Source organism: Arachis hypogaea, chromosome 2 (genome assembly GCF_003086295.3).
Source record: "Arachis hypogaea cultivar Tifrunner chromosome 2, arahy.Tifrunner.gnm2.J5K5, whole genome shotgun sequence".
NCBI lineage: Eukaryota > Viridiplantae > Streptophyta > Magnoliopsida > Fabales > Fabaceae > Arachis > Arachis hypogaea.
In genome coordinates, this window is record NC_092037.1 from 14,741,675 (window position 1) to 14,758,490 (window position 16,816).

The 16,816-nt window shown below is 34.3% G+C and overlaps 1 protein-coding gene across 2 annotated transcripts; it reads left to right on the top strand.

The window, feature by feature from the left end:
• Positions 1-12,272: 12,272 nt before the first annotated feature.
• On the top strand, positions 12,273-15,841 carry LOC112738627 (uncharacterized). Of its 2 annotated transcripts, none has more exons than XM_025788927.3 (7): positions 12,273-12,538; positions 12,663-12,757; positions 13,823-13,923; positions 14,398-14,467; positions 15,206-15,233; positions 15,320-15,380; positions 15,555-15,841. In XM_025788927.3, exons 1-7 carry the CDS (start codon positions 12,526-12,528, stop codon positions 15,658-15,660), a joined length of 474 nt encoding a protein of 157 aa, XP_025644712.1. In that variant the 5' UTR covers positions 12,273-12,525; the 3' UTR covers positions 15,661-15,841. The 2 variants fall into 2 exon arrangements, with proteins under 2 accessions (XP_025644712.1, XP_025644713.1); XM_025788928.3 differs by having other exon boundaries at positions 12,342-12,538; positions 12,626-12,757.
• Positions 15,842-16,816: the final 975 nt, after the last annotated feature.

Consider the following 16,816-nt stretch of genomic DNA (forward strand, 5'->3'; position numbering starts at 1 on the left):
ATAACATACGAATCTAATTCGATTAATTTATTAATACTGTTATCTCATTGTAACTAGTATTTTAGCTGGTGTAAGCTGCTATTTTAGAATGGACGCAAGCTACGGCATTCGTTCTCACGTCCAAACAAACAACAAATTAAATGGATCATTCATCTCGTTGTAATTGTATCCTTATATACGATACAATGACTTATAAAGATGCATGAGAGTTGCTGATCCCCAATTGTAACTGTAAATCTGCTCAAAATTTTAGAGTAATAGTAGATACTTCGCGTGAGTATATGCAATTGACTTATCCGCAAAGAGAGTGGTACTCAGCAGATCGAAGATGTGACATCTAATGTATCCCTGAACAGATTCCAAAGTGTCTAAAGGTTGTGTGTCTTTAATATGACGAACCTAGGACAACCTTATTATCTTTGGAGGAACTAATCATAAGTTTGCTATTGAAAATCGTTAAGTTGTGGATGACCAAGATGTCATGACTGCTATCGGTCCAATCGGTCATGCACTCTCCATCAATCGACAAGACATATATATGTGTCATATCTTCGAGTGTCACCATAATCTTACCGACCGATAATGCGAAGGTGTGAGTCTTCGTCCTCCACCTTTCCTCAAGAGCAGCTAGCAACGCACCATTTCCTCTAATTTCTCCAATTCTTAATATGTGATAGAACCTCATCGTTCGTAAGGTCTGATCAACTGTCGAATGTCACATCGGATCAAGTTTAAGGGGCAAAATATTCCAATTAGCCTAGTTCAACTAAAATACAAAAAATAAATAATATTAAACTTAATATTATTTTTAATTTAAAATAAAATAAATTAATAATATTAAAATCAAAATAAAAAATAATTAAATAAAATTCAAAAAAATAAACTTTTATATTTATATTATTTATTAATTTTAATAAATACCAATTACAACAAAAATAATAATATTGTAACAGAGAATTAAATAAAAAATAATTACCAAAAATTCTTATTTTTTATTAATATTTACAAAAATATTAATTTAATAATTACAAAATAAAATAAATAATAAATATTAAAACAAAAAATAACTAAATAAAATTCAAAAAAATTTAATTTTTATATTTATATTATTTATTCATTATAATAAACACCAAATAAAATAAAAATAATAATATTGTAACAGAAAATAAAATAACAAATAATAATCGAAAATTTGAATTTTTATTTATTTATAAAAATATTAATTTTAATAATTACAAAATTAAAATAAATTAATAATATTAAAATAGAAAATAAAAAATAATTATATAAAATTTGAATAAAATTTAGGATAATTTACTTGATTAAAATCATTGTGAAAATTCTTTACTCAAATACAACATTTGCCATTCGTTTACGTAAGTGTCCTTTTTCATTATTATGTAAATCGTGGTAGGTAATCATGATTTTCAATTTGTACATAAACCGTGGGAGGTTGGCACGGTTTACACTTAGGAAACATTGAACATCAACCGCGGTTGCTTACCACGAATTATGCATGGAAAATGCTAGAAGAAATCGTACTTGGTCACCATGGTTTATAAAAAAAAGCTGTGAGCATAAAATTCTGTTGGCTATCCCGGTTTATGCTTAGAGTAGTATAAATACATAATCCGCGTTAATTCGTCACGGTTCTCATTTGTGGCAAACCAAATTTTGTTGAATCTAGGAGGTTGAGAGAGTTTCTGGGAGAGGCTTTGAGGTTTTGAACCATTTGGGTGGTGGAGCCATGGAAAATGAAACTCGTATCTACCGATTAAATGGCATTGCACACGTAGCTAGATACATCGACTAAGAGGTTAGTTATACTACCTTATTATTATTATTGTTGTTGTTGTTGTTGTTGTTATTAATTTTATTTTTATTATTATTGGTAGTTGTTAGTATTGTTATTATTGTTATTGTTACTATTATTATTACTGTTGGTATTGTTATTATTGTTATTGTTGATATTATTAGTATTATTGTTATTATTATTATTAATATTGATGTTATTATTATCCTTCTTAGTAACTATGGTTATTGTTATTGTTATTATTGTTATTGTTTGATTATTATTATTACTATCAATAGAGAAAATATAAAACCAATATGGGTGTATAATAATATTTTTAAATTATATTTACTGTTATTAATATTGCTCGTATGCTGAGGTTTTTCTTATCCACATGTTGCAGCCTACTAGGCTTATTAGCGGTGTCAGGAGACAACAGAATATGCCGTTATACGACTGGATTATATCGTATCTGGAGACCGCGAGCTTGTATCACTTGGCTAGGATGAACAGTCAGTGGTTCTGGGTTAATGAGACTCTACTTAGCGCATTTGTTGAGAAGTGGCGTCCTGAGACCCACACATTTCACATGCCGTTTGGGGAGTGCACTATCACTTTGCAAGATGTGGCATATCAGTTGGGTTTGCCCATCGATGGGGAGGCCGTTAGTGGGTGCCTGACTGACTTTGAGAATCTGATGGAGAATGGAAGACCCGCATGGACGTGGTTTCACGAGTTGTTTGGCGAGTTACCGCCGCAGAATAAAGTCAAGCAGATGACGGTGTGCTACACATGGTTCCATGAGAGGTTTTGTGTTCTACTAGCAGAGGCGAGTGAAAAGACCGTGCGTATATACGCACGTGCTTATATTCTGATGTTGTTGTCCTCTAAGCTGTTTGCGGACAAGAACGCAAATCAGGTTCACCTTTGCTGGTTGCCTTATTTTGCATCCATGGAAGACTTGGGGAGATATAGCTGGGGCTCGGCTGCACTGGCCTGGTTGTATAGATGTCTTTGTCGTGGGACAAGCAGAGACGTTAACTTGGCCGGGCCACTACAGCTTTTATAGTCTTGGATTTTCTGGAGGTTTCCCAGTCTCAGACCCAGTGGTTTTGATGTGTTCGGATTTTCGCTGGCATCCAGGTACGGTTTATTATTTTCGGTCCATAACTTGTTCAATTTCATGTGTTGTCGTTCGTTATGACATGCTTTCAATGAAACTTGTAGGTGGGCATCATATCTACCGAGAAACGATGCAGGGGATCAAAGAGTGGTGTCTGCACGCCTTTCTTTGGATAGATTGTCTGTGATGTGAGTCGTTTAGTTATTGCTCTTACAAGTAGTCGTTTATGTTTACTCTGATGGTCTTACCTAACATTACCTTCTCTGGTACAATTTGTGTGGGAGCCTTATTCTGCTTCCGAGGTTGCTGCTATTGTTCATCTGCAGATACTTGTTGACGAGCACCGTAGGCTATGGACGGCGGTCACTAGCCTGATATATTTTGCTGCGATAGAGTGACATCAGGTGGATAGGGTGGTACCGCAGTTCGGCGGTGTTCAGCATCTTCCCCAGTTGGCTCTGAACATTGATTGGCTCCATGCGAAGGATAGAAGGGGTGGAGATCAATGGTTCTCCAGATATTATTAGGAATGGCATTTGCATTGGGAGAACAGGCTTGATTCAGTCATCCCGGTTGATCGAGTAGCTGATCCGGGTCCATCAGCGGAGTACTTGGACTGGTGGTGCCGTGTTGCCCACAGATTCCTGTCCCCAGATGTTGCATTTCATGATCCTCGACCGATTGTGTTGACCAAGGAGGCTCGTCATAGAGGATCGTCGCAGGCACCTCCCAGGGTGCAGGTTCCCGACAGACCAGACAACTGGCAAGTGGATCGGCGTCGGCGTATAGGCACACGTGCTACCGATTGAGAGTGGCGATGGCTCAACGACCTTATGGATGAGGACCTAGGTGGTGCTGATGATGGAGGTGTTGTGGATCATCGTGTTCCTCGACGTAGAGCCAGATGGCAGGGTGGGTGGGATAGTCGTGGACGGGCTCGAGGTAGAGGACCTCCCGCTGGGGATGATGTTGCTCAGCACGCTGTTGGTGAGAATGTTGGAGGTTTGGAGACAGGGATGGATCAGCCCACCTACAAAGTTGGGGGTAGCTCTCAGATGTTCGGGAGTGTTGGGCCACAGGGATTCGCTGACTTTACTACCGCGGCCGTCGGCATGGACATCGAGGATCCTATTAGTCAGTCAGAGTTCTTTAGGGATATAGCAGACATGCTAAGGGACGACGATGCGACCCATTATAGGCCACAGATGTCGGAGGTTCAATCCCAGTTTGCCGAGTACCAGCCACTGAGTCAGGGTGTTCAGCCTCAGTTGCTGGTTGATCTCAATGAGCCTGCAGTTTCTCCATATGACCCATGGTTCGCGTTAGGAAGGACCCCAGCTGTTCCTCCGTCGTCTATCCGCACGGACCACGAAAAGCTCAGCAAGCCTCCCGTAAGTTGACTTAACCAATGAAGTGACCGGGAGGTTGCGAGTTCCCTTTAACACCGAATTCACACGTTCACTAATGTTGGTTATCATGTGCCCAAAGCGTCTACCACTATCCTCATATTGGGTCCACTTGTCATACTCTATGCGGTTGGCCCAGTCACACATGACCGGATTCTCAGTCCGCATGATGTCAAACTAGTAATAAAACTATGCTTCAGTTTTTGCATAGGCAGCATTGACCAGCATCCTCCTTGCATTTTTACCTTTGAAGCTAAGGCTAAAATTCGCTGCCACATGACGAATACAAAATGCTCGAAAAGCACGTGGAGGAATTCAATCATTCTCAGGGGCCTCAAGGGCAGCCTTAATGCCATTATGCCTGTCAGAGATAACAAGAATACCCTCTTACGGCGTCACATGCGATCGTAGGTTGGACAAGAAGAATGACCATGACTCCGCATTTTCTCCCTCCACAAGGGAGAAGGCTATCGGGAGGATGTTCGAGTTCCCATCCTGCGCTATTGCTAACAGTAACGTGCCTCCATACTTGCCATATAAGTAGGTACCGTCAATACTCACCAGGGGCTTGCAATGCTGGAAGGCCTCGATGCAGGGTGGAAATGTCCAGAAAAGACGATGAAAATACACTGTTGACTCATCGACCTGATCCCCAAGTTGAACAGGAGAGGTCTTCAACACAGTTACTGTCCCGGCCATGGTCAACTGTACCCCTAGCATCCAACGTGGCAACTCGGCATACGACTCTTTCCAATCTCCGTATATTTGTGCTACTGCCTTCTGTTTTGCCATCCAAACCTTTTTGTAACTAGAACTGAACCCGTAATCGGCTTCTGTTGCTTGTTGCAAGACCTTTATCGTAATGGCAGCATCCGCCCTAACCAACGGATAAATCTTCGCACAGATAACGTGGTAATCAAGCTGCTGGAGATCACTGGAAATAGAGGTGGCCAAGCAAGTGTGCAGACCATTGTACCTCCTAACCTCCCAAGTGCCCTTACGTGCACAAAGCGATATGCGAATCAACCAACTACAACCCTTGCCGAACTCCTTACATTTTTCATGATACTTTAGAATTTAGATGATCCGATTCCAAGACTCTGTACTCAACACCTCCGTCTGCCTGTTGACCCAGAGCCTCTAAGTTTAGAGTGGAGAAGTGTGGAGGGTACTGTTGTGTGCCAGAACTTGAAGGCCCATGCTGTGTCTCCAACGATATCTACAGGCTCCTCGTCAGAGTCATCGTCCCGCATTGCATTCTCTACTCGATCAGGTTCCCGGAAGCCTTGAACATCATGAATCATGCCACCAGCGGTATCCATCTCAAATGCTTGCTGCCAGACCCCAGGATTCTCCAACGATACAGAGGCAACTGCCTCCGTTCGATCTAAATCATTCGCAAAGGAAGGGGATGCGACCTGCGGAACAGATGGTCCGGCCGCAGGCATTGAACTAGACGCACTGCCCGCGGCAGTCGAGCTATGAACTGGAGCTGATGCCCCAGAACTATCGACACCAACCTCCAACTTCGCATACAACTTGTGTATTCTGACCTCCGGAAAACTCCTTACACAATGAAACAGAACCCTAATATCTTCATCGGCCGCTAGCACAAACGTATCATACTTAACACCGGTCGAGACAACTGCGATGGAAATCTTGTAGAATAGCTTCTTCACCCACTTGCTCCCAAATATCCCAAACTTCTGTAAGATGCTGTTCTTTATATCTGACAAAGTGCTTGATGAACTGATAAATACACTCAATGGTTATTTTTTGCTTCTTTTGATTTTTCTAGAGCAATGCACTAAGACAAGAAAACTCTCTTCCTCGCTTGCCATTGTGATAATGATCTCCTCACCAGCTTGAATCTCACTTATATATATATATATATATAGAATTCTTCTCCTCATAAATTGTGGCAGCCAACAAGGGTTTATGCGTTTACAAAATCCTTCATTATCCGTGGCAGGTTAGAGGGTTTTATGGTTATATTTCGGCCTTCGTAAACTGTGGTTACCTACCACGGTTTATGGTCATTCTTATTCACTCCTAAACCGTGTCAGCCTACAAACGTTTATGTGTAAATTGTAAACAGTGGTTACCTACCACGATTTATATAATAATAAAATAGGACATGCACGTAAGGAAATTGCAATTGTTGCAATTCAGTAAAAGTTTCTCTCCTTTATTTTATTCAAGTAACTTGCCCTAAAATTTAATTTTTTATATTTATATCATTTATTAATTTAAAAAAACACTAATTGCAACAAAATAATAATATTGTAAGAGAATATCAAATAAAATATAACTATGGAAAATTCAAAATTTTTATTAACATTTATAAAAATATTAGTTAGTTTTAATAATTTTAAAATAAAATAAAATAAAATAAATATTAAAACAGAAAATAAAATATAATTATAATAAATTAAAAAACATGTTTTATATTTATATTATTTATTACTTTTAGCAAATTAGAATAAAATAATAATATTGTAACACATAATAAAATAAAAATAATTACATAAAATTTGAAATTTTTTATATATTTATATTATTTATTAATTTTAATAATTAAAAATTAAAATAACATAATAATACTATAACAGAAAATAAAAAAAATACTACATAAAATTTCAAAATTTTTTGTATGTATATTATTTATTAATTTTAATATTTAAAAGAAATATAAAATATTATATTACAACAGAAAATAAAAAGAATTACAACATATCCGATAAATATATTTATTAATAATTAATTAAATAATAACAGAAAATAAAAAATTAATAACAAAAAATTGAAAAAATAATATTACCATCACAGAAAATCTACAGTAAAAAATAAATCAAATGATTAATTATACTAATATTGCTAATAATAATATTAACTAAAATAGTTATATTTAACATATTAACCAAATAATAAGTTCTAAATTAGCGAAAATAATAAAAATTTACATAATTATGTTATCCAAATAGTTGATAATATTTTCTGCCATCGACGTATAATTACGTATCATTTTTATTAAATATCTGTTTAAAATTTTTTATATATAAATTTCACATCTAATACACTAAAATACTCTCTAAAATTCAGTAAACTAAAACACTCTCTCAACTCTCTTCACAATGTGTTGAACGAGTGAAGAGGAGAGCCAAGTGAGAGGCTTTTACACTTTGTTTGGATGAGTAGATGAATTTAGAGAGAAAGAAAATGGAGGAGGAGAAAATGGATGGAAAAAGTGATTTTCCTTCGATGGGATTGATAGTGAAATTAGATGGAAGATGCAAAAGTGCATGTGGGGTCCGGGTTAAAGTTTTCTCCTCAAAGTAGCGAAGAAAACTGATATTGGAATGGTAGCATAGGTAAAAATACAAATTTTTCCTTTCAATATATAACACCCTACCACACTCAACTTTACGCTTAAGTCATAAAACAGAGGTGATGTGGTATTACGATCTCTAAAATAGAAAGTGCATATATAATGGCAGAAGAATATAATAAATTAGGAGTCTTGAAGAACAGGTAAAACAAAAATCGCGAAATAAAAACGCAACGCTCAAGAAACGAGTTAACTTGGGTGCTAAGAAAACTATAATTATCAAGCATAAGATAATAAAAGTAGGAATAGAGGGCCAACGATATAAAATAACAAGCTCCTAACTTAGTCCGCGAAGTCAAGACTAGCCAAAATATATATACATAACCAAAACCCAAATTTACATAAACAAAATCCTGTCTCTTCATAAACCTCTAAGATGATCAAAAGGAACAAGTCATACGGAGAGAAAACTAAGTACATATATATACATAACTATACAATCCAAAAAGTAACCCGATAACCACTTCGCTTCAAAAGCTCAGATGCCTAAGGAGGTGCCTCTCGACCTACATCTGAAAAATAACAACATAGTATGGGGTGAGAACCAGAGGTTTTCAGTATGGTAAAGGTGCCACACATATAAGATATAAGGTCCTGGGAACGCCAAAGGCAATCCTAGAACACCGACACTCAGATTATAAAGCTTAAAGTATTAAACAGAAGCCATAAAAGGTGGTTTTCTAAGAGTATTTAAGCCTAACTTAACTTAATCTTAAACCTAAGTCCCACTGCCTTTCCTCCATACCTCCATCTCCTTCAACAAATCACAACAGACAAATAAGCAGATAATAGCAAACACAAGAATGTTACAAGTACCGCAGGTAACAATTATACATTTAACATAGCAAGTACACTTAGGAATACCTAGTTAATGCACAAACAAGTAATTCAAGTAATATGCACATGATGCATGCCTGTCCTATGACTGATGAGTCTCATCTGTCGGTTATCAAGCCAACCCGACAAGTCCGGTTTGCTAAACCTTTGGACTGTCCCCCAACGTGCATCCCCATGAGTCTACGCATAGATTTTTCTCATATATATATATCAAATCGCTCAATGGGGGTATCATTCCTGAGAATTTATAAGTATCCGGTCACCCTTACGTCGCAGGATCAACAAAGTATCGAGTTTTCGACCTGGTACACGTGGTGGCAAGACACGGTACTTTATCTAGGGAATCTCGTATCTCAGATCATTTAATTATTCAAGCCAAGTATCATACATGATCATTCATTTGATTATCAAGTCAAGTATTATAGATGATCATCCACAACATTTCATAATCAATTCATCACTTTTCAGTTTTACTTCACCTCCAAGTTATCCCCATTTTCTAACTTCATCTTATTATCAGGTTTAATACTATTATTTATGACTAAAGGAATGAAAATAGAGGTTTAGAAGTTTGAAAAAGGGGCCACGTGTACGCGTAAGAGTGGAAGTGTAAAAATGCAGCTCACGCGCGCGTCCCCTTGTCATGCGTACGCATAGGTAAATACTTCATGTCACGCGTACGCGTGGGCCATGCGTACGCGTGGACATGCTTGCTGACGTATTACGCATATACATAGGACCAATTGCATACGCATTGTCAAAAATTCCTTGCCACGCGAACGTGTGGACGTACGTTTTTCAAAAAAACTGATTCATTAACAAGCTGCAAAATTGAAAGAAAGAAAACAGATTTTGGTTCAAATCTTCCAACACCCATAACTTCTTCAATTTAAAATATTTTTCACCCGTTCTTCGAATTGCATAAACTTCATGAACCCAATTTTCATTTTAAAACAAATTAAAAGCAAATTGAGGGTCCGGAAGCCAAGTTATGGCTCACCAAAGTTCAGTCCAAAGCCAAGTTTTGCAAAACTCCCCAAACCTCATTTTCATTCAAAAATTCCATTCTATTCACTACCAAACCTGCCAATTCAACACAACATACCCTCCATCATCACCATAACAATCACCACCATAATCATACTTCAAATTATCAACAAACTCATCAAATCACCACTAACCATCAAGCATCATCAACCATAAATTTACATCCTCAAATCTTTAATCAACAAACTTATCAATTCACCAATTAGTTAACAAACACCAAACCAAAACCAACTAGTTAACAAGATACTAAGCAATAATTATATACACATACATTTCAACCTATCTTATAATCATCCTGCCTAAGTTTTCACAGAACATTATATATTAAATGCAAGAAGCCTAAACCATACCTTGGCCGGTTCCCACGTAGCGATAAAAGCAATTCACCCAAAACAAACATAGCCCCGAAAGCTTAACAAAATACTAATGCCTAGCCTCCACCAAATTCCAACGTCCACAATTTCAAACTCCAATTATTTATTCACAACCTAATACACATTCATAACACATATATACCCAATTTAATACCCAAAGCACAATTTCAGAATATTTAGATAGAATTATAATATCCTCACCTTACCCAAGCTTCATATGAGCAAGAGTGAATATTTTTCTTGAGCTAATTGGATCCTAAAACATCAAAGAGCAAAGAAATTTAATACATCCACTTAATTTAATAAAAATTGGAGAAAAAGAGGCTGAGAGTGAATAAGCGGGTTACTTATGAAATTGTTCTAGTAGAATCGTAGAGCTCGACGCGATGGTCGTGTAGCCGCAAATGGTGCGACGATCGTAACTCGGACGGAGGAGTTACGGAGATTTGAATTTTACCGTAAGGGTTGGGGGGAATTTTCGTTTCTCCTTTCCCCTGTAACTTTCAGCACTGCTTCAGCTGAAATGAAGAAGGGAAGAGGCCTGGAGTTCACTTAAGTGCTGGGCCGGTTGGGTCTGGTTCAATCGGTTCGGTCTTTTCGGTTTAATCTTGTACGGAATTCTTTGAAATTAGTGTCAAAATTTTCGTTTTGACGAGCTCTATCCTAATTTAACATAATATTCACATTTCTGAAATTCTTAATTAGGAATTAATTTATTGACTAATTATTTACTAATTTAACGGAGTTTACACAATACAATTAAAAATACATTAAAAAAATTTGCCCTTTAAAAACAACAGAAAATGATAAATTTTTAAAAAAATCTTTATTGTTAACAAAGATAATACATTAAAATTCTAAAATACAATTGGGATCACTTTTTTTCGTTAGAAAAATAATTTAAATACATTAGTATATTATAATTTATATATAAAATAGGTAAGGGTATTAATGTAATTTCATTTGGTTATGATTTTCTCTCTTCTTATTTTTCTTTCGATCCAAACAAAAAAAAAGTTCTCTAACTTTCTTTCTATTCATTTTCTCTTCGTCCAAACAATATAAAAAAAAAATCAAATTTTCCTTTCATTTTCTTTTCTCCCATTTTTTTTCTTTTTATTTTCCATCTTTCATCCAAACAAAGTGTTAAAGCCAACCTATTCGTCCTCGCGTGTTTTTGGAGCAACTCTGCTCCCTGTATGCAAATATAGAAACACCCAAATAATGTATTGATCACAAAACAATAGAATCTCTAAAAGGATACAGATTTCTTAAAAAAACCAAAAGAATTTTTTATAAAACTAGTGCAACACGCTGCATTTGTGTTGGAAAAGCTACTTCCACCGCATACATCATGCTACTTGCATGTTGACAGGGACTTGTTAAGTATTCTTCTTCTCTGCAAAGTCTAGTTTGAGTTACAGGAATACGTTACCTGCATGTTGATACAAAAAATGTTGCAGCTTCACATTATGACAAAATCCACCATGATAGAATATAATTGTACAACATATAATTATTATCCATAAAAAGAATTTCTATATTATAGATTTATTACTTTTTTTTAATTTTTTATTTTTGACTCTACTATTCTAGTTTATTGAAACTAAAATTAAACTAGTTTTAGGATAAAAAAAAAGAAATATTTTTTACTTTTAATAAAATAAAATATTTTTTATTTGATAATTATTTATTTATTTTATTATATATATTTTATATTTTTAATTATAAATTTAATTTTACACACCGTATAAAATATTTTACACTATTACTATATTAAAATTAAACTATTTAACTATTCTGTTATGTATATAAGTGTCATTCTTTCATAATGTAAAAATTCAGATAGTGCTAGAGTGAAGAATGTTCTTTTTATAAGGAAAAAAAAACATACACAATATATATATTTTTTTATAAATTTAAGTGATAATTTTTATTTTTTTAATTTAATTTTAAGTTTAATTATTTTGTTGGTCCATTAAATTTTTAATTAGGTTTTTATATTTTTTTTTCAATTGAGTCCTTACACTGTTTTTAATTTTATAATTAGATTATTTTTAGTGTAAAAAATATTAAAATTAACAGAATAATTTTTTGTAAATTAAAAGTATTCATAATTAAAAATCTAGCTAGATCTTTGAGTTGTATGTATTTTAAAAAAAATATTCTATTAATTTTAATATTTTTTATATAAAAATAACTTAATTATAAAATTAAAAATATTATAAAAATTTAATTAAAAAATTATAAAAATCTAATTAAAAATTTGATAAAATTATAAGAACGAACAAAATAATTAAACCTTAATTCTATAGACACAAAAAAAAAACCTTGATTCTATTAAAAAAAATTCCCTAAAAATTCATCTATGACTTGGCAGTTGGCACGACATGATTGATTCTTCCTTTAGTTGACTAAACTAGAATTCAAATCAAAACCTATTGAAAATCCCGCACATAGCAACCAAAAAATGCTAAATTTGGGGATTTAGGGTTTTTTTTTTTCTATCTTCATCGTTTTTTCCAACCAAGCTTGCAATAATTTAAGTTCGCGCCAAAATGGAACCGGAAGGTAAGCTTTTCTTCTTCCTTTCACCCTTCAATTGAATTGAATTGATGTTTTTGTTTTTAAATCAATAATTCAACACTGTGTTGACAGTGTTGTATGTGATTCTGTACCCTTCATCACGTTTTAGGGCAAAAGGGTACCGTAAACCCTTCAGCAATGCTAGCTTCCTTGCTTAGTAGGAGAGCCAAGCTTCACGAAGATTTGCGCAGCATTGAAAAGCAGGTAAATCTTCCAACTTGTTGTCTGTTCGTTGCTTTGCTTTGCTTAGTAATTGGTGGATATTATTCTGTCTCTATTCACTTTCACAGTGTTCTTTTATAGAGTCTTCATTTTATGCTAATTTTTGAGATAGGATTGCAAATTGGGTAAAATGTACTATAACCTAAGTAAACCCTAGTCTCAACTCTCACCCTGACAAGAAACATAGATTACAGAGTTATTCTTTGTGATTCAAAATTGATAAATTTGTCTCACAATTTGAAAAAAGGTGACATATCAATTCTTTTGGACAAAATTCTTAATTGCACAAGAGGAATAATGTTTGTTCCATTTAGTGATGAAAAAACTAACTTGTCCAATAAGGATACAGTGAGAGAGTGAAAGACCAATGTTTGTGGTGAAGGACAAATTCGTCTCTTTCGATCTTAATTGACTACTTTTTCCCCTGTGTTTTTGGTAAGACTTAAGAGACTGAATTTAGGTTTTAAACCTAAATTGGGCACTTCACTTGCATACATCTTGACTAAATTTGCAGATTTTGGGAGAAAGGGGCAAAGTCTTTGTGGCAATGTGCACTATATGCCATATTTATGGAGTATTTGATTAGAACACAATATGTGCACCTCTATTGATAGCTTCTTAGGAAAAGTTGTTGTTTGGGATAGAATTAAGTGTCTATCATGTATTTGGTGTAAAGCATATGGACTCTTCAGAGGACTTTCCCTCCCCAGATATCTTAAGAAATTGGAAATCTACAATCCACTGATTTTATAGTTTTCTTTGTATTGTTTAAGTTACGAGGATCTCTTTTCTTCCACTTCTTTATATTTACTCTTCTTATCTTAATAAAATTTTCCTTTTGTTATAAAAAAGTTTAATCGTTTGACTTGAAAAACAATTTCATGTTCAAGTTAATGTTAATTTAATGCAATAGGATTCAGTTGTATGTTTCATGTTGAGTTGGGGTTGGGTATTCAATGGTGTACTTTGGGTGCAATATCTTTCATTATGTTATACTCTTACAAGACAAGAAGGGTAATAGGGTATAACGTTTTTCTCTCAACACAGGTTTATGACATGGAGACAAGTTATTTACAGGATCCTGGGCAATGTGGCAATGTACTAAAAGGATTTGAAGGGTTCCTATCTTCGTCAAAGAACACTGCACTGTATGGAGCTTCTTATCTCTGGCTCTCCTTTCCTTTTATGATTTGGACTTTTGAAATAATCCTGACTCTTGTTGTACTCTCTCTTGACTTGTTGACCAAGGGACCTCTTCCTTTGATTCTCTTAGTTTTAGAAGTTTATTTTGTGATTTTGGTAATCTTCAGGAGAATATGATAGATGATAGCATGCTAATGATCTGCTGTACATATTTGAAAGCTGTATTTTGTAGGCATATATTAAAATATTCAGTGATTTTGATTCTTGGGAAAGGCTATTGTGTGGAATTTGTAACTTGCATTCACTGCAAACATGCCACACAATGGACTTGCATTGATAGCGATCATTATATATATATATATATATATATAGAAACTCACATGTGTTTGCATGTTCTAGGTGGAATATAAAGCTAAAGATAGCTTGACTAATGTTTCAATCTTTATATGACATTGGTGAATATAATTTCTTCATGGCAGCTTGAAGCGGTCAAGAAAGTTTCAGCCTGAAGATAGACTCTTTTCATTATCTTCAGTGACCTCGCCTGCGGTATTTTCTGATATTCTGGGATAATCTTCAATCCAGGAACTTAAAAAAAAAAGAAAAAAGAAAAAAGAAAAAGAAAGGCTGCCCACTTGTGAGAACTATGTCATAAGACTGAGATAGGAAGAAATGAAGATAAACCTATGCACTAAATTGGTTTTTTTTTTTTTCAGCATCTACATCCTTATAATGTTATCATATATTTTTTGACAATTTAACCAAAGAATGTCTGATCTGATGTTATTATTAATCATTTCAATCAACTTGAAACAGAATATTTTTAATGGCAAATTTTATGTTAATGTTAAACATCATTGATGCTTAGAATTTTTTCCTTGACCCTTATTTGAATGTTCAAAGCATAAAGCATACTTTTTGTCCCTAATGTTTGCAAAATTTTTCAAAATGACCCCTAATATTTAATTTGATTCAATTGAAACTTATTTCTAACATTAGGGACAAAATTGAATCAAATTAAACATTAGGGATACTTGTGAAGAATTTCACAAATGTTGGGTATAAAAAAAACATACTTTACCCATGTTCAAATGTAAGGTTTTTGGTCAATTGTGTCCAGCTTAGTTGTTGGAGTTATATAGGTTAGTACTTCACGGTTGTCATGACCCATCTTTGGTTAGTACAACCCTGTTTTTCTCTGTGACGGTTTTTAAGCGTCCATATCGTTTTGCAAGTTGGTCATTTCTAACATGTAACATGCATTTAATTTCATCTGATTTACTATAGGCTGAAGATCTAGCAACTGGACGAGATGGTGAGTTCATATAACCAAGCATTTCGTTAACATTACTGCCATCAATTTTATTGTCTGCTAATTCATTGTATTTCCACTTATATCAGATGGGAGACCGGATTTTGGTCCTGGTCGTTCAAAAGGTGGTGGAATTTATGCAAATGGCCAGTAAGTACTGAACTAATGCGTGTTTTGATTTGATTTGATCTTGTTGAATTTATTTTCTAAATTAAAAATAAATAAATAAGTGTATAGAAATATCTTATATCTTGGAAAATATGTACAAAAAGTCAAAACCTTGCTGGATTATGAGCTAAGATATCTGCATGTGTGCACCCTTAGGGGTAAACCAAAGAAGGGAAGAGGTGGTCCAAGGGACGCAAAGAGATTAAGGCCTTCAACTGAACAAGATTTTGATTATGAAGATGATCCTGATTTGACATTATGATTGAAAATGTTGGTGCTAGTTTCTGTTCACAAGATCCTTGGAGCAATCTTGTTTTGATCCTAATGTCTCATTACATTTTGTGTACATATTGTACTCTTGTTGTACATGTTTAGCTACCCCAAAGTTATGGAATTTATTATAATAAAGCCCTTGTACTCATGTTGTACATGTATTGTTACCACGTATCTGGTTCAAGTGAATGTCTCTGTGCACATGTTAGTTTTCTTCTTTTTTTTTTCTTTTGGCAATTTTTTTTTTTTTGGTTAAGGCAAATATTTGGTACACAGGCAAAATTAGCACAAGAGCTTAATGTTTCAAGAATAGTTGAATGGGTTAATGTGCTTTTCCATGTAATTAATTATATGTGAAGGTATCGTTTTGTTTTATTTTTTTTATTTTTTTATTGATTGATTGACAGCTCTTAAATGAAGCTAACTTCCTTCCATGGTTTGAGAACAGGAAGGGAATCAGCCATTAGACCGGTCTGGTTGAGAAAAAAAATTAGTTGTGAGCAATTCGATTAAAAATCGATAAAATTGTTAAAAATCTAAAATCATTAAACCAATCGGTTCGTTTTGTTTTTTTTAGTGATTAATTAATTTAAAATAATAAAAATAAAAATTATTTTTATAGAATATATATATGATACATAAATATATTATTTATTATATTCCATTCAATCTCTTGAATTTCAGTTAAACTTTCGATATTAAAAAATTTATTGATAAATTTGGTTTTCCATATGCTTGCTTACTTCGGTGTTTTTTTTTTCTTCTTCTGGACAGGTCTTTAACTTCAACTCAATTCTGTTGTTTGGCAATTTTTTTTAGGTCTATTATACATATAAGTTTTTTTGGTTTACAAGTTATACAAGTTGGCCAAGCCCAACAAACACCACTTTCACATATATAAGTGTGTACACACGCGCTCCATTCAACCGTTTCAATAGCGCACTCACTTACGAAGTTACCATTATGAAAAACGGTTCTTCTTCTTCCTCGATTAAAACCACAACCGTGAAAATTCAAACGACGTTCGAAATCTCTGAAGAAACTGTCAAAATCGTCGCCAACACTCGATGAAATCAACAAGAAAATTTTAAAATCTTTATCAAAAAACACCGAAACAAAAGAAGAAAGATTATTCAAGGTACCGT